Source organism: Daphnia pulicaria, chromosome 10 (assembly GCF_021234035.1).
Source record: "Daphnia pulicaria isolate SC F1-1A chromosome 10, SC_F0-13Bv2, whole genome shotgun sequence".
NCBI classification, from domain to species: domain Eukaryota; kingdom Metazoa; phylum Arthropoda; class Branchiopoda; order Diplostraca; family Daphniidae; genus Daphnia; species Daphnia pulicaria.
The window spans coordinates 4,325,702-4,351,747 of record NC_060922.1 but is presented as its reverse complement, the minus strand read 5'-3'; the positions used below and the strand labels follow the sequence as shown (position 1 = coordinate 4,351,747).

Below are 26,046 nucleotides of genomic sequence, written 5' to 3'. Positions count from 1 at the left end.
TAATGCCAACGACGAGTCGAATATATGTGTAAGGAGAAAGGAGAAACATTAAAAAAAGGGATAAAATAAAATTTGCCTTTTTTTCTCTAACCCCCCGTTTTAGTTTAGATTTATTTATTTTTTAGTGTGTTTATTGTGTTGGGTACTTATAGACGCATCTAAGGCAGACAGACAGACATTTAACGAGAGAAATGCAAAGTGTGTTATGTATTCCGCCCTCTCCGCCGAGAGAGAGAGAGAGAACTGGCGGATGGCCGCGCTGACCCTGTTCGTCTGTTATGCGCCTCGGATTATTTTCTTCTTCTTCTTCTTCTTAACCGAAGGAAAAGTAACAAAAATGACGACCGATCGTTAAACATTTTCTTCTTCTTCTTCTTTGGTAACCCCTTGCATTTTTTTTTCTCCTCCTCGATGTACTACTACACCATATAACAAACCTATAAGAGCAGAGCAGAGGTAAAAAGGATTTTTTTTTTTTCATATTTTTTTATTTTTAGTGCCAGCGTCAAAAGAAATAAAAACGCGCAACGTTCAACATTCTCCGGCGTCCCTTTTTTCTTCGCCTGATTTGAGACACAGCACGAAATGCCTAAATAATATATTCCCAATGAATGTTGCACAAGTAGTACCCCCTCCCGAAATGTCTTTGACATTATGTCATAGAGACGTTTAATGTTTCCATTAGAATTTTGATTCGAATTTTTTTGCTTTCGGTTCGTCCTTTTTTTCCCACTGGGAATTATTATATGATGTGCGGTTCCCCCCTCCACCCACTCCCACATTCTTCCTTCACGTTGTTTTTTCAAGACCATCGCCCAAAAGAGAGCTTTGTAATAATTGCGCCACACAAAAAGTTGTTTGACCGCTAACAAAATCGTAAAATAAACCCCGCCAAAATTTGTTTCCTTCAAAATTCCATTGCCCGAACTGGGACAATGTCAATGTTGAACGAGATGAATCATTTCAACGTGAGGTAAAGGAGGACGGGGGGAAGCATTGTAAAATAATAAATATTCTTATTGTATAACGTGCGTCGTGAAAAAGGTGTGGGGGGGGGAGACATTGAGTGACTGGACTGGTTGTTGCCTGGGTTCAACACGAACGCCCCGTGATTAAGTGAGTCTGCTGGTCCCGATCTGCTCTCTCCACAACAGTTGAGAGCAGACGTGAACGCGGGACTAGAGCACACAGGAAGGAAGGATTTGGTGTTGTTGTTGTTGTTGTTGTGGCTCGAACATCTTTCCGACTCCCAACACGGTCGTTTTCCAAAGCTATTATTAGACCGCAACGAGCCCGCACTCTCAAATGAATATCTTCCACGAGTATTTTCTTTTCTTTTTTATTTTCTTTCTCCGAAGAGTTTAACAACCAAAAGCTCTGCTCCGGATGAATAAGCTTTTTTTCAGAACTTTGTCCGTCTCTGTGTGTACACACACACCCCAACACTCCCGCGGTGACAATGTCGTTTTGAGACTCTCTCCCGTACCTCACAATGTGTCGGTATCCGAAAATCGCCCCGTGGGTTTTATTTATGCGGAATAAAAACATTTGCCAAAATCATAATTCGTCACATTAACCGGTCAGACGTGCACTCACTCACACTCCCGGATTTATTTTATTTTGCACGTCTTTTCCCGATTTTTCACGTTTGAAAGAACTCTGACGCAAGGCCATCTATTGGCAAGAGGGAGTAAAACTCCCGACCCGTTTCAATTTTTTACCTTTCGGTATGTTATGCATAATAATGAGCAGCGCAAATTCACCTTTGGCGTGTAAAAATGAACAATGAGGAAAAAAAAAGGTAATTGTGAAATTGTGTCAAATCAAGTTCGTGACACGACAATTTACAATAGGAAAAAAAACATATCAAATGAAAATATTTCCTCATAGTCTTTAACGGTCTTCAATTGGTCGTGTCACCTTTTTCGTGTTGTTTCCTCCGGGTGAGATTGGCCATCGACCAATCACGTTCTCCTGGTACCGAGAGGGACCACCGGTCTCCCCACCGTTTCACGAGATAATCATCTGAAATAATAAACAATGTAAATTTCTCATTAGCCGCTAGGTTGAACGAAATGAAACAAAAGAAGAGAAGAGAAAAAACGGGTTTTATTTTCAAATACGATCAGATGAAAGATTTAGTTTTTTCAAATAGGGAAATGTTGACGAATGAGGAAATGTTTTCCAACGCAGCCCCGAGAGAGAAGGTGAAGTGTGCGCTGTAAGAGATCTATTTGACTCCCGTCCATAGATTTATTAATGCCACTAGTTTTCGGCGGTTCAGTCCAGCATTGTCCTCCTCCTCTCGGCACCAACACTCCTCGTCGGGATAGATAGAAGAAATCTTAGACGAAGAAGCGCATCGCAACAGTGGGAGAGATACAAGAGAAGAGAGGGCGGGAAATGTGCATCTGCATTCGAATGGGGCGTTGCCGCCTATACGGGAGCAGCCGTTTGCCTAGTTCTTTGCCATCAAGAGATACACATATGAATAATAATCCAAATGGCTAGAAAAAGAAAAAGAAGAAGAAGAATATAATATAAATATAAATCAAGAGAATGAGGTGGGGGACGAGACTGCTGCGTCTAAATAAACAAAGATGAGAAAAAGAATCATCTAAAAAGCTATATATGCAAATGAACAGAGGGGGGAAAGAAAAAAAGAAAAAGAAAAAAAAATTTTTCTTCTTCTTCTTCTTCCGATTCAAAGCGACGCGATTTGAAATCAACCTGAAATCAAATATCCGGACGACGTCCCCCCCCCCCCCTCTTCCCATCCTCCGCCTCCTTCTGCTGATTATATAAGCAGAACGAAAGAAAAAAGAAAAAGAAAGAGGAAGAATGAAGAGGAATAGTAATGAATAGAAAAGAATGAAAGAAAAGAATCAAATGGCTCCTTCACGCAGCGACTCAAATACATAGAAGGGAATGATAATTGATTCTCTGTGTGTGTGTGTGTGTGTGTGTGTAAAAAGCTTTGACAAGTCAGAAAAGAAATCAAAAGGCAAAAGTTGGAAGGGGACGACACCGACGACGACGACTTTCTATCCCTTTTTAATATGCCGTCCTCTCTCCCCTCCATCTTGCACACATGTACAAACGTACGCGACACATTTGATAATAAGACTTCAAGAGAAAAAAAAGGAGGAGGCAGAGCTAGCCCAGTGAGAGAGAGAGGCAAAAAAAAAATCTCATTATGACAGCCCAGCCCAACGGAGTTTCCGGTGAAAAATGAACGAACGCGCTCCCCAACATCTGTATCTATAAACGTGTATGTGTGCGTGGGCTTATTTTTTTTCTTCTACTCTTTTACACGCATACGACACACACTCTTTTATGCCGAGATATGTAGAGCGAATGATTTTTTCTTCTTTTTCTTTCCCCTCCAATTTTAAATAATAAATGAAGAGGAGAGTAGAGTTGGAAGTACAATTTTTACACGGGGGGAGAGTTGTGATAAAAAGTTTCCTGTTTTTTTCTTCTTCTTTTTCTTCTTCCTCTGGTCCTCATTAAGAAACGAAGGAAATAAATGAATTTCTGGAATATATCAAGAAGAAATAAGAAATAAAAAATAAAAATAAAAAAGGGGTGAACAAATTTCCTTATAGACACACACAGACACACATTCGAGTTATCTTCACTCAGCCGGACCGTGAAAAGAATCCTTAACGATCCCTGGAATAGTATAGTACAACCAACCCCACCCACCACCCGCAGCACACACGACTGGGTTATTCCGCTTTAGAGACAACTAATATGTATACAAGAAAGAAGAAGGTGTTGGGAAAAATCCGGTTTCTTCTATTTAGCTTTTTTTATTTTTTTTAAATTATTTGATAGAGACGCCGAGAGAATTGTGAAGTTTCTCTCAATTTTTTGATCAAAAGAAGAAAATAAAAAAGAAAAAGATTTTTTTTTTCTTTCTTCTTCTTTTCAATTTGTTCGGCTGAGTTGTTTTTTTCAGTCAATGATTAGCTCTTGGCGACAGGAGCCGATCGTTTCTCTCTCTTTAGTTCTCCCCACCCAGCCAACAACAACTTGAACCGGGTGCATATCGTTATAGGTCGCGTCGCCCGTCCTTTTTTCTCTCGAGTGGCTCGTTATCCTCTCACCTTTTTTTTCTTCTCCGACCAGACAAATAGAGAGAGACACACCCAAACCCAAACCTCAACAGCAGTAGCAGCGCAGGCTGATGTGCAAAAAAATTATTCCGGCCAAATAATTAAGAGGAGAGAAATTAATTTTTTCCTTCGATTGGTTTTTCTCATATTTCCCTCATCTGTGACAAGTGGAGGAGGGGATTTTTAACTGGTCGACTCTTGAGTTTCTCCGACCCGGTGGTGGTGGTGGTGTTAATCGCAACTAATTGGTTAGCGATTGAGAGGCGCACAAGTGGGAAAATTTAGTCGAAGAAGAAATTAAAAATTTCAAAAAATGATGGTGTTGGCGCGTTTAATGAAGAAGGGCTCGATGCTGTCGCTCAAGCGCCAATCGATCAGCAAATCGGTGGAAGAGGATGACACATTCGACGAAGAAGATGAACATTTCGCGCTGGAGCCTCTCTACCATAACAGCGTCTCGGCCGAGGCCCAGTCGACGCCATCTAGGGGCAGCCGCACCATCCGCTTCAGCTTCGAGTCGACGGTGGACGACCGCCAGTCGACGCAGTCGACTATTAGCAGTTTCTCCCAGAAGATGGCGAAGCGGCCGACCATCCCCGACACTTGGTGGATCTCCTACTACCTGCAGAAGAGGAGCGACGTGCCGCCGCCGAGGATCGTCCTCCGCTCCGACAAGCACGACTACCGCAATCCCGACAGCAACTACACCGACGACATTGTCGACTCGCTGCGCCAGAAGCTCCTGGAAGACACGGAGGAGCTCGACCTCCAGCAGCGGCTCAATCCGTTCCTCTCCAAGGATTTCTTGAAGACGCTGCAGAGCTTCGGGCTCTTCCCCGAGCCGGAAGAGGAGGAAGAAGAGGACAGAGAAATTGTTGAAGGTGAGCAACCGGAAGGAGCGGCCGCTGGTGCAGACGCCGACGAGGGGGACCATGCGGAGGAGAATGCGGAAGACGGAAAGGCGGAAGGGATGCGGAGGAGGACCAGAAGCGACGCCAGCAACGTCGTCAGGTCGGCAACCCCTTCGGTGAGGGCCTCATCCGACGAGGATCTCAAGTCGAAACCCCCAAATTTGCTAACCGTTCCGGTTGAGAAGAGAGGCAGTTCCATGGAGGACAATGTCCACCGGCCAGCCGGGACAATGTTCCGCCGGACTAGCATCATCAGTAATGCCGCCCAGCACATTTTGAATTCCCGCCGAAGATTGTCGCAGAAACGAGTCAGACGCTGGACGATCACGGCCATTTCATTGCGATCCCTCCACCGCATCGCCAAACGGATTCCGGTAATAACCCCATTAAATTTAAGGCTATTAGAATTCATTGGGAATCATAAAAGTAAATACGGTGGCTATAACGACTCTTAAAGGCATCAATGAATTTCATCTATCGAATTGAGCGATGGTCGACATTATAGGCGATCGATTTATCAAGAAACGGTGCGTGGGCCGTTTGTTCCGACAACAACAACAACCGCCGCTCATAAAATATGACTAGTCATTGACGAAACGGGGAAATCTATCCGGCGGGCGCCGGAGGCAATCACTAGACATCCGTCAGACGCACACAGACAAAAGGTCGGGTCCGTTCAAAAATTCCCGACTCGAATGGGAAAGGTCTGGCAGTCGAAGAGCGTTGAAATATGCAGCGATCGATATGCGCCCGGCTCTTCTTCTTCCACGGCACACGCACAACAAAAATCCTGTTTTGCACGTCACTGCACGGGCCAGCATATATCCTGCGGATGAGGGAGAGAGTAGCTAATTAATCCGCATTTATACTTGCCGCTGCCATCCAGCCAAGACGGGTAGACGAGCTCTTAATGTACTTGCCCGGCCGATAAATGGATAATTAAGCGCGTCCATTTGAACTTTAAAGCAAAAGTCGTCAATGAATTTTGTTTGATTTTGTTGAGTTGCCGGACGAAATAATAATAAATGACGCCCAGGAAGAATTTGTCGATATATCGACTTGATTATTAGATATGTTGTAGTAGTAGTATAGTAGTCGTCGTACATTGTGTGTGTCTATGCGTCTATATACTTTTATTGGATCTGCTGGCCACCCCCTGAGGAGCCGCGCACTGGTCCAACAGGGTCGATAATACCCGTGAACCCTCGGACACACGGGCAACGTCCGTCTCCTCCGGTAACCGTACGATTCGGCCAAAAAAATACGATTCGGCCTGGCCGAATAAAAAACAAAGAATTGTGGCCGCTTTTCTGAGTTTTTTATTCGGCCAAGGCCGAATCGTATGAGTGGAAAAATACATTGAAATATACAATTCGGCCAATGCCTTGTTTTTATGTTTTTTATTCGGCCAAAAATGGCGAGTAATTAATTAAAAAATATACTGTTCGGCCAATTGATCAGACTTCTTTCTATTCTTGAATTGACTGGTGGCCGAATGCGAAATTATTGATTTTGTGCGATTCGGCCAAACAAAATTTTAATTTGGCAACCATTATATTGAAGGAGGGAGAAGGCCGGAGGATTGCCGCCAATAATTTGGTCTATAATAGTCAACAATCTAGTTTGAATTTTACTAATTGCCTTTGATGAACACTCGGAACACTCTTAACGTCTATCCATACTTTATAATGTCCCAGTGCTTCATTTGCAAGTTAGAATTTGTTGGTGCTGTGGGTCGACGTTGTACAATGGAGCAGTCACATATCCACGTTTCCATCAAATTTGTGTCCAAAATGGCCCAATCAGCGTACAGCGTTTTAAAGCTGCTGTACGCTGATTGGCAATTTTGGACACAAATTTGATGGCAACACAGGATGTTAGACTGCTCCATTAAGAAAATTAAGTGTAAAAAATTAGTTGCTCAAATAAACCTAAAAGGTAAAATGGCTGACAGCCCTATTATCTGAATAGCCCTGAACAGCCGTGAATCGTCTGATAACCTTAATACGATTCGACCAAAAAACTTGGCGAATAATTTTTTGGCCGAATCGTCTCATAAATTTAAGGCCTATGGCCGAAAATTTTTTTTTTAAATAATTGCCCGAATCATTCAATTTTTCAACAGGCCGAATCATTCATTTTTTTCAACAGGCCGAATCGTATATCGTCAAAAGATCATTCGGCCTAAAGTTCAAAATGGTTTTTGGCCGAATCGTATTGTATTCTCTCCTCCTCCTCCTCTTTTTTTGTTGTATTTATTTTTGGTTGTTTCCCTTATGTGTTTTGGACGTCTGATGTTTCCTTTCTCTCCCGTCCGTCCGCCCGCCCGTCCGTCCGTTGTACACATTTTCGCCCCCCCCCCTTCTCTCCTTTTGATGGAGAGGCTATTCTTGGCCATCCGCACCCACCGTCCAGTCTGGTCGTTTGGCTTCTGACCCAGTCACGACACTCTTCTCTCTATAAGAAAGAGAAAAAAAGACTTATTGTCCAAGGCTGGACCTGGACGGGATGTGATGTGATGTACAGTCGTGAGCTTGTGACGTCATTTCTCGGAGGAATGAGCCAAACAGTCTGTTGAAAAACTACCGAACAGAAAAGAGAAATCAAAGAATTCTAGAGGAAACAACTTTTTGAACAACAGGGCGGATGAGATGGAAATTCCGGCGCGGGCCGCCTGTCGGCAATAGTGTCAAACTAAATAGTAGACGACTGTTTTGAGCCCTGCAGCACTTGAGAAACAACAAAAAATAGAAATAAAAATACAAGCGCACACTATACACAACTTCGGGTCTGCAGATAAGAGCTCTGCAGCAGAGCTCCTCGGGCCGGCCGCTCTCTTGTTGTTGTTGTTTTGTTGCGTACATATATTTGAGACTTGGACGCGGTCCGTTTTAGTTCACGTCCTCCCGCTGCAAGGGGCTGCAGTAGCTGAACTCTGAAAAGCAGTCGACGTCTAGTCTCTGCGTTTTATTCGGGGTGGGGGCTGTTGGTTGGCCCAGCGTTTACCAGTCAGTCAGTTCTCCCTCCTCTGGGAACTCTAGACACACCATTTTTGCCTTTCGTTCGGGAGTTTTTTTCTCTCTCCCCCCACCCACCCACCCACCCGTTTCCAGCGTGACTCCCGCCGGAAACCAAACTCCACCTCCCTCTTCATCGTGTGGAGAGAAAAAAAAGGGGAAAACATTTGTGTTTGATTCGATTGCCATTGGCTGTTGTAGGAGAGAGAGAAAAGGTCGGACGGTCTGTACAGAGGATCGTGTGTGTGCTTCCGTCCGCAGTTTGAACGAGACGATCCTCGTGAATTGGGATCGCCCTTGTTTCTTTATTCCTCCTTTTGGATTTTTGTTTCTATTTCCCCCCCACTATTTCGAGTGGCCCTTACGGGAAATCAAAGTGCCACACACGCCATGATCTAAAAAGTCGCTTTTGGCCTTTTGGCTCCGCTCGCAAATCAAGTTAACTTCTTTCTTCTTCTTCCTAAAAAGTTGCAACAACATCAACAACAACAACAGTGTGTGTGTCGGAGAATTTGACTTTTTCCGTCTGGTTTATTCGAGGGGGGGTTGTGCTGGTCGCGGGTTGGCGGTTGTAGTGAGACGAGTTGAATTCTCCGTGTGCCCGTCTAAATGGTTCGAGGCCTGGTGGATAGACATTAGAAACATTATTCCGCATTGCAGCAGTTGTGCGTGTGGTTCCAGTCTCTCTCTCTCTCTCTCTCGTCTGCTGCCGTTAGATCCCTCCAGCCACACGGTCCTGCACACACACACACATATCCGAGTTGCCCAGCATAGCCAAGTTGCCTTTATGTATAAATATATAGCCTCGATATAACCAGCGGCAGCAGCAGCAGGCTGGCGGGTGGGGACGGCCAGCCAAGAGAGAACGGGCAAATAAGTGAAACAGTGCAGCAAGTGAATATATAAATATATATATACCAAGTAGCGGCAGCAGACGGGAGACCCGTGGAATAAAACAACAACAACAACAGACAAAAAATAGAAAGAGAAGCCTTTCAACATGAGTATGAGGCGGAGCGTGCTCCGCCGGGAAACCTACTCACCATTGGGATTCAAACGCAAGGTATAATCATAATCATAATCATTTATGAATATTATACCTCAATTACCTAATACTCGTGAATCGAACCGACTGCCGGCCTCTCGCATTTTGATTAGGGCGACACACACATCAGAGTTGTTTTCTATGTCAGTTTCAACCTTATTTTTCACGTGCAATGTCTAAATGTTGTGCAGCAGAGAGAACTAGATGGTGAAACTAATCCCAAATCGTGGCCCAACGGTAACACGAGCATGTCAACAAACACGACAACAAATACACACGGCTATTCTATATGATGATGAGATGTAGACACATTAGAGACCCAACCGCTCTCAACTATAGCGACTCTATAGCCATTATTATTTATAGATAATATCTACCTGTTAGTCCTATTACATTTAAAATGTAACGTATCGTACTAACCCCATCGTTGTTGCCAGGTTGATGTATCGGCCCCCTTTTCCCCCTGTAATATTATTTCCGTTTTAGATCTTAGACGACGTGCACCATGTACAGCGAGAGAGTGTACACAACATGGCATTTTTCCCTTTTTTATTATTATATCGCAATATAGTGGAAATTGTCGTTTCGTTTATGATTAGACCGTCCGTCGTCGTTCCCCCTCTCGATGCTCATCGATCAGCCATTATTGATTTATTTGATGTAGTGCTCGTGTATGTACATCATGTGCTATACATACTGTATGCGGAGAGTACTTTAACCACCCACCCACCCGCCATCGAGGAGTCTCAAAGTTAGTGCTGTGCACAGCTCCCATCAAACTTTTTCACCTCGCCACCGTCGTCAAGGAATTTGGTTGCAACATGCTCTAAGGTTTCCTTCCCTCCTAACCTTCTCATCGCCCAGCTCTCTTCTTATGTCTTTTTTCTCTCAACTGAAAATGTCTCTGGGCTTCTTCTTCTGCTGGGCTCACTCCCGCTCTGACTGGGCTGGATTTGTACGTGTGTGTGTTGGCGGGAAGTACAAATATAGCTTGAGCCAGAGAGAGAAAACCCCAGAGTCTCCCCCCCCCCCCCCCCAGCCACTTGAGACAAGTTTGACCTATTTAAGACTTCCACAGGCCGCCAGCTAGCGGGAAACATTTTTTCGTCTGTTTATTTTTATTTCCTCCTTTTTATTGTATCGCTTGCAAGGAATCTCTCCGCCATTATTATTCCGCAATTTCTTTTTTTTTTAAATTTTATTTGGTATACCAAAAAAATATTGCGTCATTTGCGTATATAGGTTTCTTCTATTGGCCAACAATAGATTCAAAATGAAAATGGCGTTTCGGGGTTGAGTTGTCATGCGTGACGCTCGGCAGCAAGCGATCCGCGGATGTACATGTATTTATATACGGATGAAATCGAATTTGCGGGTTCACGGGCGTAGACATCCGGCGGGAATTCCTGCGTGCCGACAGATGGCGTTTGCCTCTCCACTGTAAGACAGTAGAGGAGAGTAGGTGGTGGGGTTCGGTCGCAATAAATAAATAAATAAACGGATGGGGGGGGGGACTGGGAAATCAAAGGAGCGTGAAAGAAGATGAAAAGGGGGAAGCGGAAAGCAAAGAGAAATCAGCTTAGACATACGAGTTAGTAAATAAGCCAAGTGTATATAAAAATGTCTGCAATGATTTCCTCGAGCCGCCCGGCACGGTCCGCTTGTCTATACCCTCGTTTTCAATTGGATGACGTAACTTGTCGTTCACCGTGTCCGCGCACTCGACAACCCAACAACAACAGCAGCAGCAGCAGTAGCAGCTATGGCTGTGTAAAATACATCCACACACACTGTACTATCCTACAACTGTAGACTCGGGCGACCGACCCAAAAAAGGAAGGAAGCTAAAGAAAAGAGTGTGCGGGAAAAAGCTAGAGCGGCGGAAGCCCCATTCATTCCCGCTCCCGACGAGTGACGTTCGTCTTCTCTCGGCTCTCATCTTTTTTTCTTTTTCTTTTTCTTTTTTTTTGCTAATAGCCTCTATTCTTTATTTTTTCCAGTTCAGAAAAAAAGGCTATTTGATTTTTTCTTTTTCCGGTTTTTAATGTGCCACTCGATTCACGCCGAGATTTAGAAAAACAATTGAGAAAAGACGATCGATTTTTACTTTTCTTTTCTTTCTCGTAAATTTTTCGATTTTTTTTTTCTTAATTGCCGATTGTGGAGAGAAAAGTCGATTGAATAATCCCGGCGAATTCGTCAAAACCGAAAAATAAAAGTGGAGAAAAACCAAACAAACGGTGATTATAGGTGCGTTCATTTTTGATGATGAACAAACAACCGATATTTATAATAATAATAATAATAACGGCGATCGAGATAAAACGAGAAATGGCAACACTGGCTGTCTGCAGTCGACGTTATTGATCTTCCCTTCGGGGTTTTTCGTGAGCAGAGAATCTACTACTACCTCCTTCTCCTCGCTCACGACCCGCGAGTTTCTGTCTGTCTCTTTTCTCGTTCGTCGTCGTTCGTTTTCTTCGTCGAGCGGCGTTTTTTTTTTTCGCCAAAGAACGTTTCTCTTTGACTTTTTCTTTCCCGGCACGTTCCCTCCTGGCAATCCTTTTCGTGTGTGTGTGTGTCTAATTTTTTTATTCTCCCCTCCACCCTCTTTCCCCCCTTCTTCTTCGCTCCTTGATATTTTTTCCCCTTTTACACCGGGCCGAGTTCGCGTGTGGTAACACACACAAGAGTTGCTCGGCGTTTGAAAACTTTTTGGTCGATGTCGTGACCGTTTTCTCATTGATTATACACAAATCGGTTCGTGAGCTCTCGTGATATAGTGGCAGCCCAGCTTGTGGACTTGATTGCTGTGTGACAGAGAGTTGAAAACAACAACATTGCCTAACCTTGCGCCCATAGTCCTCCTGATGCTGTGAGATCAGGAACGGATTATGTTGGTGTGCTTGATGACCAATTGCGATGGGATACAACCAGGGCTACAATAAGTTGTTCACTCAGGTATAAGTTACTCTACGTCTCTGGATTGCATTTACTCGCTCATCTGAAATTGTTTGTTTTAGGTACATCTGGTCTGCAAATGCTTTATTTATCTTTCTCTAGAATAGCTCGTAGACTTTGTGTGTGTGTGTGTGTGTATGTTTTGGTTCATGCCGGGATGGGACATGGGGATGGGACATGCACAACATGCTCTCTCTCCTCTCTCTTCGTGCAGCTGTGTCACAGAAACAACAAGCAGAAAATCAACTTCTGCACCTGCTCAGAGTCCACGAAGAAGAGAAATCTGCCTCTATTCTGTATATCTTTTTTCTCCTTTTTTTTGTCCTGATGAGAAGCTATGACAGAATCGGGTGAGAATCGCCGGGATTGATCTGTGGCATATCGGCCAAGAAACGACTCTCTCTCTCTCCCTCTGATGGTTTTTTACTGGGATTCTCTTTTTTAGTTTCCTTTTCTCTCCGTGATATTTACGCTGAGCTTTCTTGGATCAAAGCCTAGAATCGAGAAAGAGAATATAAACCTCCAAATGAGAAAAGGGGAGCAGCAGCAGCAGCAAAACAGCTAGGAGCTAGAAGAAAAAAAAAGGAGCTAGTCGACCTCGAGTTTTTGGGTTCCCCCCTTTGCTGCAAAGGAAGAAGAAGAAAAAAGAAAAAGGAAGAAGATGAATGGCCGGGACTTTGGTACCAGGGCACCGCGCGCGTTCCGCCATCAGTTGACAAAGTGGCCGATCGAGTATCGATCAGCTTTGGCTTGCAAATCCCGGGTCCCATCCATCGCGTCTTGTGCCATGCACACATCCGGGCAAACCCCACCCTCAGTTCGACTGACTTGTCGTCGAGGACTCGCTCCTTTTTTTTCCCCTTTTTTACTTGATTTTTATTGGATTGTTTTTTTCCTTCTTCTTTTCCTTGTTGTTGTTGGTGTGTGGTTTCTCTCCGTGTGCCCCTAGTCCCTCCAGTCTATTGATTCCGTCATTCAATCCTACTGTAGGCAATGTTGGTCCAGCTGTACTACTTGCGTGTGCCGTTGTTTGCCAGGCCAGTTATTGACGTCACTGCGGGACTGGCTTTTTCCCTTTCGGAAACCCCAAGAGCGTCGAGGATAAAGAAGGAAAAAAAAATAGGCGAAGAGAAGTAAAACGAAAGGGTCGAACAAAAATGTTTCTAGGTGAAAAAGGCAAGAAAGTGAGTGTGTGCTGGGCAAGGAGCGTGTGGAGGGTGATGCAGCATCGATTGGCTTGTCTGTAACAAGATTTACGCCGTTCCCCGGTAAAAGCCTTCTATCCATTTGCCCCCTGTGTCTCTCATACGTGCAGCCCAGGGAGTGGTGGCAAAAGTCGAGTCTTGTCAATCTGTTTGACCGTCGCCGGCCGGGCCGGGCCGGGCCGGTGCACCAGTGCATTTCAGTTGCCTGCAACGGCCGGTTCTCTCTCTCTCTCTTGTATTCTCTTTAGACGACCTTTTCTAATTGGGACAGAGCGGAATTTCCTTTATTTTATTCTTCCTCTTTCTCTTCTGCGTCTCTCTCTGATGCCGTCAACTCTGATCATTAGCGCAGACAGAAAGCCGTTGGTCGGGTAAGAACATTTGTAGTGTGTAGCACACGAAAGAGAGAGAGAAAAGAAGAAGAAGGAAACCATCGCCCAGAGAGACTAATGTTTGAAGCGAGACGATCATTTGCCATGTTCATGAGTAGTAGTGTGTGTGTGTGTCTTATATATCTATCTATCTATACTATATCTATGTGTGTGTCGCTCTGTCTGTCTCTCTCTTTTATCTCTTCATCTCTTTCATTCTCTTGATGGCCGCTGCTGCTGCAGAGGTGGTGGTGAGAGTCGTCACATATGTCCAAGTACACGCCGCTGGTAAGAACAAGATGAGATACACAAGTAGGAGAAGAACAGAAAAACAAAACAACATAAAGCTGTACACACACACACACACACACACCGTCTCTTTCTCTATATAGGATGGATGATAGTAGTATATGTGCTGCTGTATGGTTGTTGCAAAGCTGGGCTTGGCTGCTGGCTTGAACTTGTCGTCATGGTGGTGTACACCGCCATTTGCTCAGGCGCACAAGGACCAGATATATACACTACTGCTCTGTATAGTCTTGTTGTCTAGATACTCTTTTGACTCTTTCCTTTTCTTTTTCCATCTTCTTCTTCTTTGGTTGTTTGTCTGTGTTGTTGGTTCGTCTGTATGTTATGTACGTGTGTCGGCTCCTCTGGATTCGCTTTGCCTTTGGCGTGTAGAGAGTCCGCAGAGAGTGAGAGCGAGGGACTCTCGTGAGCTACTAGAACCGCCAGTTTAGTCGTATGCCACCAGAGCTGCCAGTCGGGCGCTGCCGTACTCTCGTGTGTGTGTGTGTTCCTTGACAATCTTCGACTCGAACCATTTTTTTTAAACTCTTCGTGTGTCTGCTGTGTCTGTGTGTGTGTGTCCGAAATTTTTAAAACTTCACTTAGTGAACTGCAGTGCGTTGTCAGCCAGAAAAAGTTGACCTGGGCCTTCGTTTTTTCTTTAGTGGATTTGTGTGTTTTTGAGACTTGAAAAACAAAAGATGGACATAAAAACATGGATGTTTAGATGACGAACCTGCTTCTCTCCTCTGAACTACTCCTCATTCCTCAATCCTCAATTGACCAGGTCTCGAATTTTTCTCAATCGAAAAATCAAACGTCGAACGTAGCGCTGATCGATAATAATAGTTTTTTTATTTCATTTTCTTTTTGAGTTTCATTTCCTTTCTCGTGATTCATTGATCTAGATTCTAGAGACATGTTTATTGGCCGTTAGTGTGCCCGTAGAGGACACATCTTACATTGATATATACTATATAGGCGGATGATTATAGAAATGTGCTATTCGTAGTCAGACCTCCTCAATTCCCTTCCTGCTGGATGGTCGTCGTCGTTTTGAATTCTTTTGATATCGTTTTTCTCACTTGTATAAATTTTTTGGTTTCATCTTTTATTTCATTTTCTTTTCTTTCTTTTTTTCCTTGGCGGTCTGTGCGGTTGTCACATTTTTAGGGCTCGGCCGATTCCAACTACTCGCAGCCTTCGTCGGATCTGTCGCTGGACGATGAACGTGAAGCGCTCCGTCGGGAAACCGAACGCCTGGCCCTGGCCCAACTCGACAAAGCAAGAGTGAGTTGCGCCATTTTATTTTGTCCGCTCGAAAACCTGGAAAATTGAAACCAACCTTTTTTTCGCCTGCTCCTTTTTTATTTCCTTTTTTTTTCTCGACGGCGGGCCGTCTTATGTGGTTGGCTCCTCTTTTGTTTCTTCCATCCGGATCCATGAGCCGCATCCGGATGAATGTTGGGGATTTTTGCTTCCTCCTTCTTCTTCTTGTTTTGTTTTCATCCTCACCCTTAGTCCCTTACATACTCTCCTTCTTCTTCTTCTATTGTTGTCGGCTATTGTCTCGATCGTTTCCTCCTTTTTTTTCTTGCTGAGGGACATTTTCTTTTTGTTTGGGGATGTGACGGGCATCATGTTTAATCGACTGAAATTGACGTTGTTTGCCTTTTTTATTTCTCGTCGGATCGGAACAGACTAAACCGGTGGCGTTTGCCGTGAGGACCAACGTATCGTACGACGGGACGATCGATGATGACTCGCCCGTCCACGGCAGTGCCGTATCCTTCAACGTCCGCGATTTTTTACATATCAAGGTATTATATACATAGATGTGTGTGTGTGTGTATATATGTTAGGACTTGTGTGTGTGTGTACTCTTTCCAGTCCCCCCTCCAATCCCCCTAGCGACATTATTATCGATCCGCCCCCGCTCACGCCGTCAGCCCGTCACAATCGACCCACCAACTCCTCTTTCTCTCTCTCTCTCTGCCATGGCTTTTTCTTCCCTTTTCCCCTGTCTATCCCGACTCTCTCTCTCTCTCTGCTTTTCTCTTTCGTGACGGAACATCGGAGCGGTGGTGGTGGTGTCCCTACACAGTTTGATCGACGAGAGAGAGAGACTCCATCAGTGAGTTCCGCCAGTTCTTTATAGATCGTCGCTGTGTCGTTCTCCCTTTTTTGGCTGTGTGTGTGTAACCCCGTCAATTTAGTGTGTTGTTTCAGCCACTCGGAAACCATATGGAAGAGCTTAGATAATCGGATTGGGGGAGAGTCGCTGCGAGGAGAATCGGGGAATCATTTTCTTTTTAAATAAATAAATGATTCGCCCTTGATTCTTTTTGGTCTGTGTGTGTCTGTGTGTATCTTTACGCTGCGGATCCCGTTTGGATTATTCATGGCCCTCGGTTCTTTTATTCTTTCATAACAGGAGAAATACGACAACGACTGGTGGATCGGCAATCTAGTCAAGGAGAATTCGGATGTGGGTTTCATACCCAGTCCGGTCAAGTTGGAGGCGTTGCGCGTGCAACAACAGGGACAGCAGCAGCAGGTGAGGAATTCCCGGTTGTACGCCGGCAAGGCCTCCTCTTCGTCCAACCTCAGCGCCCTCAACGATGTCCTCTCCAATAGCAAAAGCTCCAATTCTCGTGGATCCACTCCGCCCACACCAGGTTCTTCCTTCTTCTTCATTTTCTTATCGAAAATTCAAAACGAATTCGAGTCCGAGAAGGGAATGATCAAAAGACAGACAATGATATATGATACATATTATCTTTTGATTTATTCTCTGATCTGGAAAGTCTCATCAAAGTATTTCTCCATTTCTCAATGGCCCTTTTTTTATTTTTCTCTAGGAGACAACTCCGACTCGATGGGCGGCTCCAAATTGAACAAGAGCGGGTTACCGGGCGGCGGGGCCGGTTCAAAGGAAAAGCGTAAACCTTTCTTTAAGAAGACGGAATCGATCCCGCCGTATGATGTGGTGCCTTCCATGAGACCCGTGGTGCTGGTCGGGCCGTCGCTCAAAGGCTACGAAGTCACCGATATGATGCAGAAGGCTCTCTTCGACTATCTCAAGCACCGCTTCGAAGGGAGGTGCGTTGTTGTTGACGTCCTCGCCTCTGTCTCTTCCCGAGCTGCTCCATTTAGTTGGGACCATTACAATAATCCCTCCCTCGTCGACTGCACTGACTACTCTTCCTTCTCCTCTTCTCGCCGTCGCGACGGAATAAAAGAGGCTGTCATGCGACGCCCATCCAGTGAGAGCGAGCGAGCGGAGGGGGGTTAAGAGGGTTAAAATGTGCTGGTTGACGAGCTATCTAAACATGCCAGCATTCCGGTGCCGAGCTCCCTGTTTTCGCAAGAAACTTTTAGATGAGTCTGTCTGTTTCTCAGTCGGATGAGACTTGGAACATCCGCGCCCGCGAGAGAGAGAGAGAGAGAGAGAGAGAGGAGTAGCAAAAGTTATTTGATTGTCGGAGTTGACTTGTCGTTGCTATCTCACTCCTAGATGAGACGGCAAAACGGCCAACTTTTCCGGCCAGTGTTTCTCTCTCTCCTGCTGAGATTGTGTGTGTGTCATTTCTCGGGGTTTGAATTATTAACTTTTCCTTCCGTCTTTATCCACGACGCAGGATCATCATAACGAGGGTGAGTGCAGACATTTCACTGGCCAAACGCTCGCTGCTCAACAATCCTTCAAAGCGGGCGCTTATGGAGCGGTCCAACTCACGTTCCAACTGCATTGCCGAAGTCCAGGCAGAGATTGAACGAATCTTTGAGTTAGCCAGAACGCTTCAGGTGATTGATTTACTATCATTTAATCAAAAAAGAAAAAACAATTTCAATTATCGATTTTTTTTCTCCCCTCATCCAGTTGGTCGTCCTGGATTGTGATACGATCAATCATCCATCTCAATTGGCCAAGACCTCGCTGGCACCTTTGATAGTTTATCTGAAGATCTCCTCCCCAAAAGTATGAAACAACAAATGGGCCATTAAATTGCGTTTGATCAAGAAATCAAACACACACACATCAACTAATGAAATGATTTCCATTGTGCAGGTGCTTCAGCGGTTGATCAAATCACGGGGCAAGTCGCAGAGTCGTAACCTCAACGTCCAGATGGTAGCGGCCGAGAAGCTGGCACAGTGCCCTCCCGAGATGTTCGATATCATCCTGGATGAGAACCAACTGGAAGATGCCTGCGAACACATCGCCGACTACCTCGAGGCCTACTGGAGGGCCACCCATCCGCCGATCAAGACGCCGCCGCAACCCACCGTACCACGGCCGCAGGTGACGGCCAGTGTCACGGCCACTTCACCCACACACCATCCGGATCACCACTCTCGATTAGCGGCCGGACGGAACGTTGCCTCTCCGCCAGGTATATTCCGGAAAGAAGAGAGAAACGACGAATTTAATCTTTAAATCCTTTATCTTTCTTCAACTCGTTGCTCTCCCAAGTTTCTTCTTCTTTAAGCTGCTCATTCAATCGATTCCGGCTCTCCGTCTCGGTACGGAACCAGCCACCGCGAATCCATGAGATCCAGCCAGCCCACGCATTATTTTTTGGGGGGGTCGGGGTTTTGATTCGTGCATCAAAGCGTTATTCTCGTACGTTGAAAATGCTGAAATTAACAGAAAAAAAAATGACTCGAACCGACAAATAATGAGGAGAAGGGAAGGCACAATTTCTTTGATGACTCGGGAAGAAGAACCAAATCAATATGGGGAGGAAAAGGGAAAAGTTGGATGGGTTCCCATACGAATGAATTGCGGGAATGAAAGGGGGCCAAAGTGAATCATCGTACCCAGAAAACTATAGGAAGTAAGATGCGTGAATCCGTGATATTTGACACACGAGTCAGCACCTTGAACTCTTTAGATATATATATATATTTCTATCTTCTCTCAACTACTATATTAGACGTACCCACACGATTTCACGCTCAGCTGACTGGCTCTCCGCTTTCCCACTGGCTGGATCCCAATCGATCCGCTTTATTTTTATATATAAGATTTTTTTTTTGTCTTTACTCTCCTCTCTCTCAATCTTTTCTTTCTGATTTCTCTTTTCATCCGTGTTCTCGTTTTTTTTTTCTCTGTGTGTGTGGATGTGGATGTTTGTGTGTAATGCTCATTCTGCTTATGTGAGTTTGGTGTCTCAATGTTGGCTCTTTCTTTTTCTTTTTTTATCTTTTTTCTTCCATCCTTTTTTGCTCTTCTCTTTCCATCTCGTTTCCTCCGCTGTCTTCCGCGACACGACTTTTACTCTCCTCCTGCTACTTCTTCTTCTTCTCCTCCTCCTCCTTCGACTACAGCTGTCGAAGTGCCGGAATCTTACGGGAGAATGCGTAGCAGTAAAGGTAAAGACAAAAATGGAAATGACAGAACAAAACAATCAAAAGAAAAAACAAAATTCACAAAAGGCAACATTTTTCCTCTTTCATTTTTCGGGTTATTTATTTCACGTTTGTTTGTTGACAAATAACTTGTCACTTGTAGCCATTGATTTTTCTGTTCTTATTGCTGCGTCGCCGTTTATGATTTCATTCGTGTTCTAAATATTCTGTTTCTGTTTTATTTATTTTTTATTCACCTCCCGTCACCTTCCAACTTTTTTTTGTTCTTCTTCCCGTGTTCCAGCAATCGGGTTAGACGGTATCACCCCGGATATTCACATGTAATCACAATCTTATTATCATTAGAGCCTTGCCAAACTATTACTAACACTACTACTACTAGTCTACTACTCTATTAGATTTCTTAGCGCACACAACACATTCACCTTATTTAGAATCTTTTTTTCTACTAACCAATATTAATTCGGACAAATTTCCAAGAAATAACATTATTATTCTTTGTGCGAATCCAGTGGTGGCTTACCATTCAACCCGAGGCCGTCCGTCGCGGAGTAGTGACGCCGAACAAGACGAGGACTTGGGTCCTTCGCCGTTGCCGCCTCAGCAGCATCACCACCATCAACTTCATTCGCAACAACAGCATCATCCGCAATTACAGCGGACTCATTCGCGAGATTACGACTCTCGGGACTACCGTGAGATGCGTGAAATGCGTGATCCTCGGGGTGAAATGCGTGACTACCATCACCAGAGGGACTACCACGATCACCATCCATCTCACCATCATCATCAGCAACAGCAGCAGCGACACCAACAACAATCACACCACCTCCACCAGCAACAGCAGCAACAACATCATCATCAACAACGCGAATGGGATGACGTCGACGATATGCCGGTTGTGCCAGTGGTCGGAGCGTCTGGTGGGGGCCGTGTTCTCCAGCGGCATCACTCGCGGGAGTCGGATTACCCACAGTCGCCTGTCCATCGCAACGTGAGGCGAACGCCGGCCAACCCCATCTAATTAAAGAAAATTAACAAAATAAATAGTTCACCGACAATTGTGCTCGAACGACCTTATCAAAAAAGAGTCTTTCTGTTCTTTCTCTTCGTCTGGTGCTGAACGGATTCTGACAAATTTCGTGAAAAGCGGAGAGGAAAACACTTGATCGCAAAACCTAACCAAAAAAGAGACAAATGAATAATGAGAAAAAACATGTTGCTATTTCCCCATCTCTCTTTCTCTTTTTTGATTTTTTGTCTTTTTCTTCCTTAGGAAAACAAAATATTCTTCGTATTTATTTGGCGCGGTCAACGTCCCGCTTCTTTAGGTTTTCAGTTGGTTCGGAACGTTCGGCGATTTTGGACTTAGCAGCCAAGTGGATGGATCAGATGAAGAGTCGCTGAATGGATTTGGAATTTCCTTTTCTTTTCTTTTTTTTAAATTCATTTCCTCGTGATTTCTCCTTTTTCAAATCATTCAAAATCCGCGTTCCTCCCCTCTCCTCATCCCGTGTAAACGTCTTTCACGCAGCCTTACACACCACACCACACCGATACTGACCACTCCGACCTTGATTTGATTGATCCTTTGATGAAATTCTAGTCATTAGATCAGCGACCAACTGTTTCCCTAAAATTTCTTTTTGATTTATTCATTCATTTTTTTTTTTTAATCAAACATTTCTTTTTAGGGAAGTCATCGACCATTTTTTGGAATTTATTGAACTAGCCACACATCTAGTTTTTTTTTCTCTCCGTTTGTCTCGTCAGCCGAGCAAGCAAAAACTAAAGTTTTTATCTGCAGTGAAAATCGCCGATTAGGCGACTTTCAGTTTCTGCCTATAAAAAAACAAAACACGATAGTCAATTTTATAAATAAATTCCCGATAGATTTTTTGCAAGGAAAACGTTTTGATGCTCGCTATTTGTAATTGTTCAAACATTTTCGCAACCAACCAAAGATCAAACCTTTTTACATTTATTTAGTGTCCAATTTTTTTCTAAAGCCCCTGGATGCAGCATTGCAGCCGCTTCCCCCTCCTCCTCCCCTCCCTTTTTCGAATATTTTTGCAGAAAATTCAATAACTTTTTCAAATTCTTTTGTTTTTTTTTACGGCACTTTGGTCGTTGGCTTTATATAAATGCCTAAATGACGCAAAATTTGGATAGGTACATATCGTTCGATTTTGTTTCCCTTTGAGTTGGTCCTATATTCGGTTGCCACACTGTTGTCAGGTTCGTGAAAGATGGAAGATTTTTTGGGTTTTATTTCGGAGTGGTACGACCTCGACTTCCTTTTTCCTTTTGGGTCTTTCTGTATTTCATTTGATTTTTTTTTTTTCAAAATTCCCGCCGCTTTTTGGGTCTCCCCGCCCTCGAATGCCATCTGTGAATGGTGTTGTGAAAACTACTACTAATATAATAATAATAAATAATAACTAAAAAAGAAAAAAAATATTATACTATGCTGTATAAAGATTTATACATAAATATTGTGACGACCGTAGACTCTGGCAGTCCTCCCCCTTTATACATAAATACAATCGCTCTTCAATTCAACATTTTTAAAAGCTACAATTTAATTTATGGCTATGTTTTTTTTTTAAATTTGATACACCAAAAAATTAATTTTTATCGTCAATTTCATCGTTATTTATTTGGGCCTAGTTTTCTTGAAGAAAAAAAAAACTCTTTTTTTCCTCGTGTGTGTACGTGTGTGTCTGAGTGTATGTGTGTGGTGTATTTGATTTGCCCTCCCGATTACCCCCGCTAAAGCAAAACAAGAAAAAGAAAATGATCGATCCATATACCGGAAATATTCGAGAGAAAACTGACAACCCGAAAGACGGATGATGTGGAACTTGAACAAAAATGGGCGGATGCCCAAAAACAAAAAACGAGCAAGAAGAAAAATCTCGTCACAACTTCTTTACCCCCTCCCCCTTTCTTCTCTTTATCTCTTTTCTTGCATTGTAAATACAGATAATGAAATTTTTATCACCAGTCGTTTATGATTATTGTCCCTCTAGCCTCTTCCTCGAATAGTCGCAGCCTCTTTTATATCATTTTCAAAAAAGGGATTTTTCTTTTTCTGGCACGGTTTGTATATAAATATAAGGAAATAATATAAAAGGAGGAGATAATGCGGATGTGGGAACGGTAGTCTTTCGGCGGGGGGAAAGAAAAAAAAGCGAAATCGATTTGGAATCGACGCCAGAATCGATTGGGTTCCTATAGTACCCGATGCGACAACTATTGGATGTCTGCAATAAAGTGAGCGGCTAATGGAGTAGGCGCAGCCCATCCAGCACTTAAATGGAATCTTGTATCTCTACCTGCATCCATATAGTTATAACGTTGGCGGAAGAACAAAATGCGATTAAACCAGGTACGTACATCACACTTATTATAGCATACAAGACACTCTATTGGGTCCCCCCAACTAGTTAGTGATTGAGAAGGAGGGATTTGCTGGGAGTGGAGTGGGGGGGATTGATTGTCGGCACAGTAAAGGTCACAAAGGATCACGACGAAAAGACTTTCTACTTGTAATTGTGTTTGTTTGTCGTTTCTTTTCTTTGGCAAACGAGATTTTCCCGTCTTATTCGCATAGCCCCACATGTTCTACTACTACTACACTAGTGCGCTTTCCTCCTCTCCGCTTCAAGTGCATTTTCTTCCGCCTCATAAGGTGCACAGCAACTCGCTCAGCGGGATGCACTCCATCAAGTGTTTTTTTTTTGTTTTCTTCTTCTTCTTTCCGGGCGGTGACTGTTGGAGAGTATATTGTATTTATTCCTACGCACGGCCAGTCTCCTGTGCAAGACGCTGTAATCGATTTACACACAAGGGAGAAAAACCCCCCCTCTGTTCCAATTCCGGTCAGATTGACAAAAACAACAGTAACAAGAGTCAAAAAGCTAATATACACTACAGCTATATGCGGGGTTTTTTTCCCGTCTTGTTTTTGTTCCGTATTCAAATTGCCCTTTAGCCAAAACAGATTATGATAAACAAAAGAAACGGCATCTTCGACACTGAGCTGCGGACGACCTTTTATTTTTTCAAAAGGTCGCGCCAACTATGACTATGAAATAACCCGGCGCCTCATACCGTTGACTGCTGTAGATGTAACCTTTTGCATTCATAACAGTATTATACGATCGGGCGTGATTTTTTCACTCACGTGCAGACGCTCTTGCATTCCGGTGGTGTCACACATAATGAGAAGGTACCCACCATCTATACTTAACAGCGCAGACTTTTAAAAAATCAAAATTGTGCGATGAAAAATTCAAATGTTTTTTTTAAAATAAAAATAAAAGGCGTAGTACAACTAAATTTTGACGCGCGGATTAGATGAGTCATTTGGAGTTTATCTACCGGTCACGTGACGTTAGGGTGTGGTGTCCGCTCTCGCAGCTAGATATAGCAGCAATAATATTCTTCTTCCTCCCACACAATTCGTCCCCCCTTTTCGGAGGGGGAAGCGCCGCTCTTCCTCACTCAAAGTCAATTTCTAATTTCCGATCGTACAATTTGTCAGCTCCATCCATCCCATTTTGGGTCCCCCCCCCCCTCCCCATCATTTGGTTTCTATATATCTCAGATTACGGGACACACAAGTCTAGAGAACACGAGTCTAAAGTTTGAAAAATGGAATTCACTCCCGTGAATTTTCGGTATTTTTCCAAACGCAATAAAAGGTTTCATTTCCCCCCCCCCCAGTCGAACAATATGATATAGGTGACCGAGGAAGCCGAAGGAAGGGGCGTCAAATCCTTGGGACTTTCCAACCCACACCCACAGAGGGAGAAATGATAAAATAAAACATATATTTTTCGAAAAACAAATAATATGTAAGGCTTCAAGAGAAAAAAAAGGAACTGGCAATAGATTTTTAGACACAGACCCAACCCTTTTTTTTTCTTTTTGTTTATTCCCGCTATGTAGATACATCTTATTGTCTCCCTCTTATTTGCATGGGTGCGTGGTGGATGTGTACTCAGCATTTCCGCTCCGTTATTCTCATCCGCTCTCTCTCTCTCCGTGCAGGAAAACCGAAAAATTCAGCAGGTCTGCAGATTCTGCAGGTCTTTTTTTAAAAAAGGAAATTTATGATTGGATGTACTACGTCATCACACCGGACGCGTGTATATATATGTGCCGTCATTAATAATTCGACCTTGCCATCCCAGAAAACAATTTCCACGGTGATTTGACTTCCGGTAATTGAATTTTCCCAGTTGAGATAAATGCCTACACATGTTGACCCAGTTTTTCGTCCAACAAAATGGGTAACCAAAAATCGAGCCAAAAATGCTATATCTGCGCTGTTGTTTTGTATTTTTATTATAATGTGTGGTGCTTATCTTGCGCCGGATAATGACAAAATAAAGAAACATTTTGTGCGAATATTTAGGCCAAGATTCGTGCCATATAACTGACACTCCCCGCACTCGTCTGTGCGTGTGTGGGAGACATGTTCTACTATTATATCGCACCCCGCATTTTTATTGACACTAGAGGAAAACAGTTTTACAAATATATATCGTACTTATGCTTATTACATGCTTATTCCCTCTTGGGCTTCCAAGAGGGTCCTGGAGGAGTGGAAGGTGTTATTAGGGCGGGTTTTTCGGTCTATTTGCGGGTGTCGTGCAAACTTTTTGTTTTATTTTGTCTGAGGTGGATAGGCAGAATCAAATTTGTTGAGACGAACAATTTTATGTAAAATAATCCCGATCCGTTTAGTGGATGTTAAGCGCTGGCGATCACACCGCTTTTATTGTTTTTGTGCGATTTGGATTAAGGGTCGATTTAAATTCTAATCGATAGCTTATAAAGCATTGCTAAAATGCTAATTAGAAGATTAGCGTCGTCTGCTTTCTTTGTCGTTTACAAGTGTCGAAAAGGAGCAGATTTCTAAGAAAAACGGAACTATCACTGTTTTTGGACGTGATGCACGAAATAAAATGACAAAAACACTTTTTGGGACGTGATGCACGAAAATAAAAGGACAAAAATGTGGTCTTCGTCATGTCAACTTTCCATGACGATGACGTCATCATCAGTCATGCTCTCCACCCCATGCTGTTTGATGACGGGTTACCTACTGAAAATAAAAATGGAATGACTGGAAGCTGAAATAGAAGAGTTAAACTTGTCTAAGTTTGTGAATTGTTACTTCTTGACTAACATTATTTATTCCCTTGTCGATGCATGGTCAGCATGGCAGTTTGTTTGCACACTACATGTAACTCTTTCCTCTGTGTAGATTTGAGACCTAAGCTAGCCATCGTAACACCAAAGTTTTGCTTGTGCTGGACCTCCTTTCATCAGCAAGATTCAGAGTATCATCGCTTAGGTAATATTTCGTTGCTTTGTTTAATCTGCATGTGACCTGCCAGATTTTGTATGATGCATGACTTGCATAAATGCAGTGTATTACATGGTAGCCTTCAATTCTCCTGTTTATTAACAATTAAGATATATCCCTGGTTTCATTTTCAACTTTTCTTTGCTTGTTGTTGATTGTTGTTTCTTTAAATTTTTTTTTTCGTAACCCATTGTTGAAATTTTTTATCTAGATAAACAACATCCCGTTTACTTGGAGAACCTTCCAGTGTCGACCGAGTTAAGGATCTCTTCAATCCCCCTTTCTTTAAATGTCCTCGTGTACGCCCATGTGAATGTGGGTGTATTCACGAGGACTCCCTTTTACCTATTCCTCCTGGTGGATTCAACT

At 43.6% G+C, this 26,046-nt stretch overlaps 1 protein-coding gene and 1 long non-coding RNA gene across 12 annotated transcripts in view; both read left to right on the top strand.

Annotated features, from left to right (window-relative positions):
• The window catches only part of LOC124313864 (voltage-dependent L-type calcium channel subunit beta-1-like), a 57,916-nt gene extending 35,623 nt beyond the window's left edge, over positions 1 to 22,293 (top strand). The window contains exons 1-11 of one of the 10 annotated variants that reach the window (XM_046778684.1): positions 3,958 to 5,406; positions 15,093 to 15,209; positions 15,620 to 15,739; positions 16,354 to 16,597; positions 16,781 to 17,021; positions 17,561 to 17,726; positions 17,803 to 17,901; positions 17,992 to 18,316; positions 19,254 to 19,298; positions 19,579 to 19,615; positions 19,808 to 19,985. In XM_046778684.1, the coding sequence (XP_046634640.1) occupies positions 4,435 to 5,406; positions 15,093 to 15,209; positions 15,620 to 15,739; positions 16,354 to 16,597; positions 16,781 to 17,021; positions 17,561 to 17,726; positions 17,803 to 17,901; positions 17,992 to 18,316; positions 19,254 to 19,298; positions 19,579 to 19,615; positions 19,808 to 19,850 (2,409 nt within the window). In that variant the 5' untranslated portion in view covers positions 3,958 to 4,434 and the 3' untranslated portion in view covers positions 19,851 to 19,985. The other 9 variants (XM_046778691.1, XM_046778692.1, XM_046778685.1 and 6 more) reach the window with 9 other exon arrangements.
• Positions 22,294 to 24,359: 2,066 nt separating this feature from the next.
• LOC124313891 lies at positions 24,360 to 26,029 on the top strand. Of its 2 annotated transcripts, none has more exons than XR_006911044.1 (3): positions 24,360 to 24,526; positions 25,576 to 25,665; positions 25,889 to 26,029. It is a non-coding gene; the product is annotated as an uncharacterized LOC124313891 (long non-coding RNA). The 2 variants fall into 2 exon arrangements; XR_006911045.1 differs by lacking the exon at positions 24,360 to 24,526 and adding an exon at positions 25,187 to 25,469.
• The last annotated feature ends 17 nt before the right edge of the window (positions 26,030 to 26,046 follow it).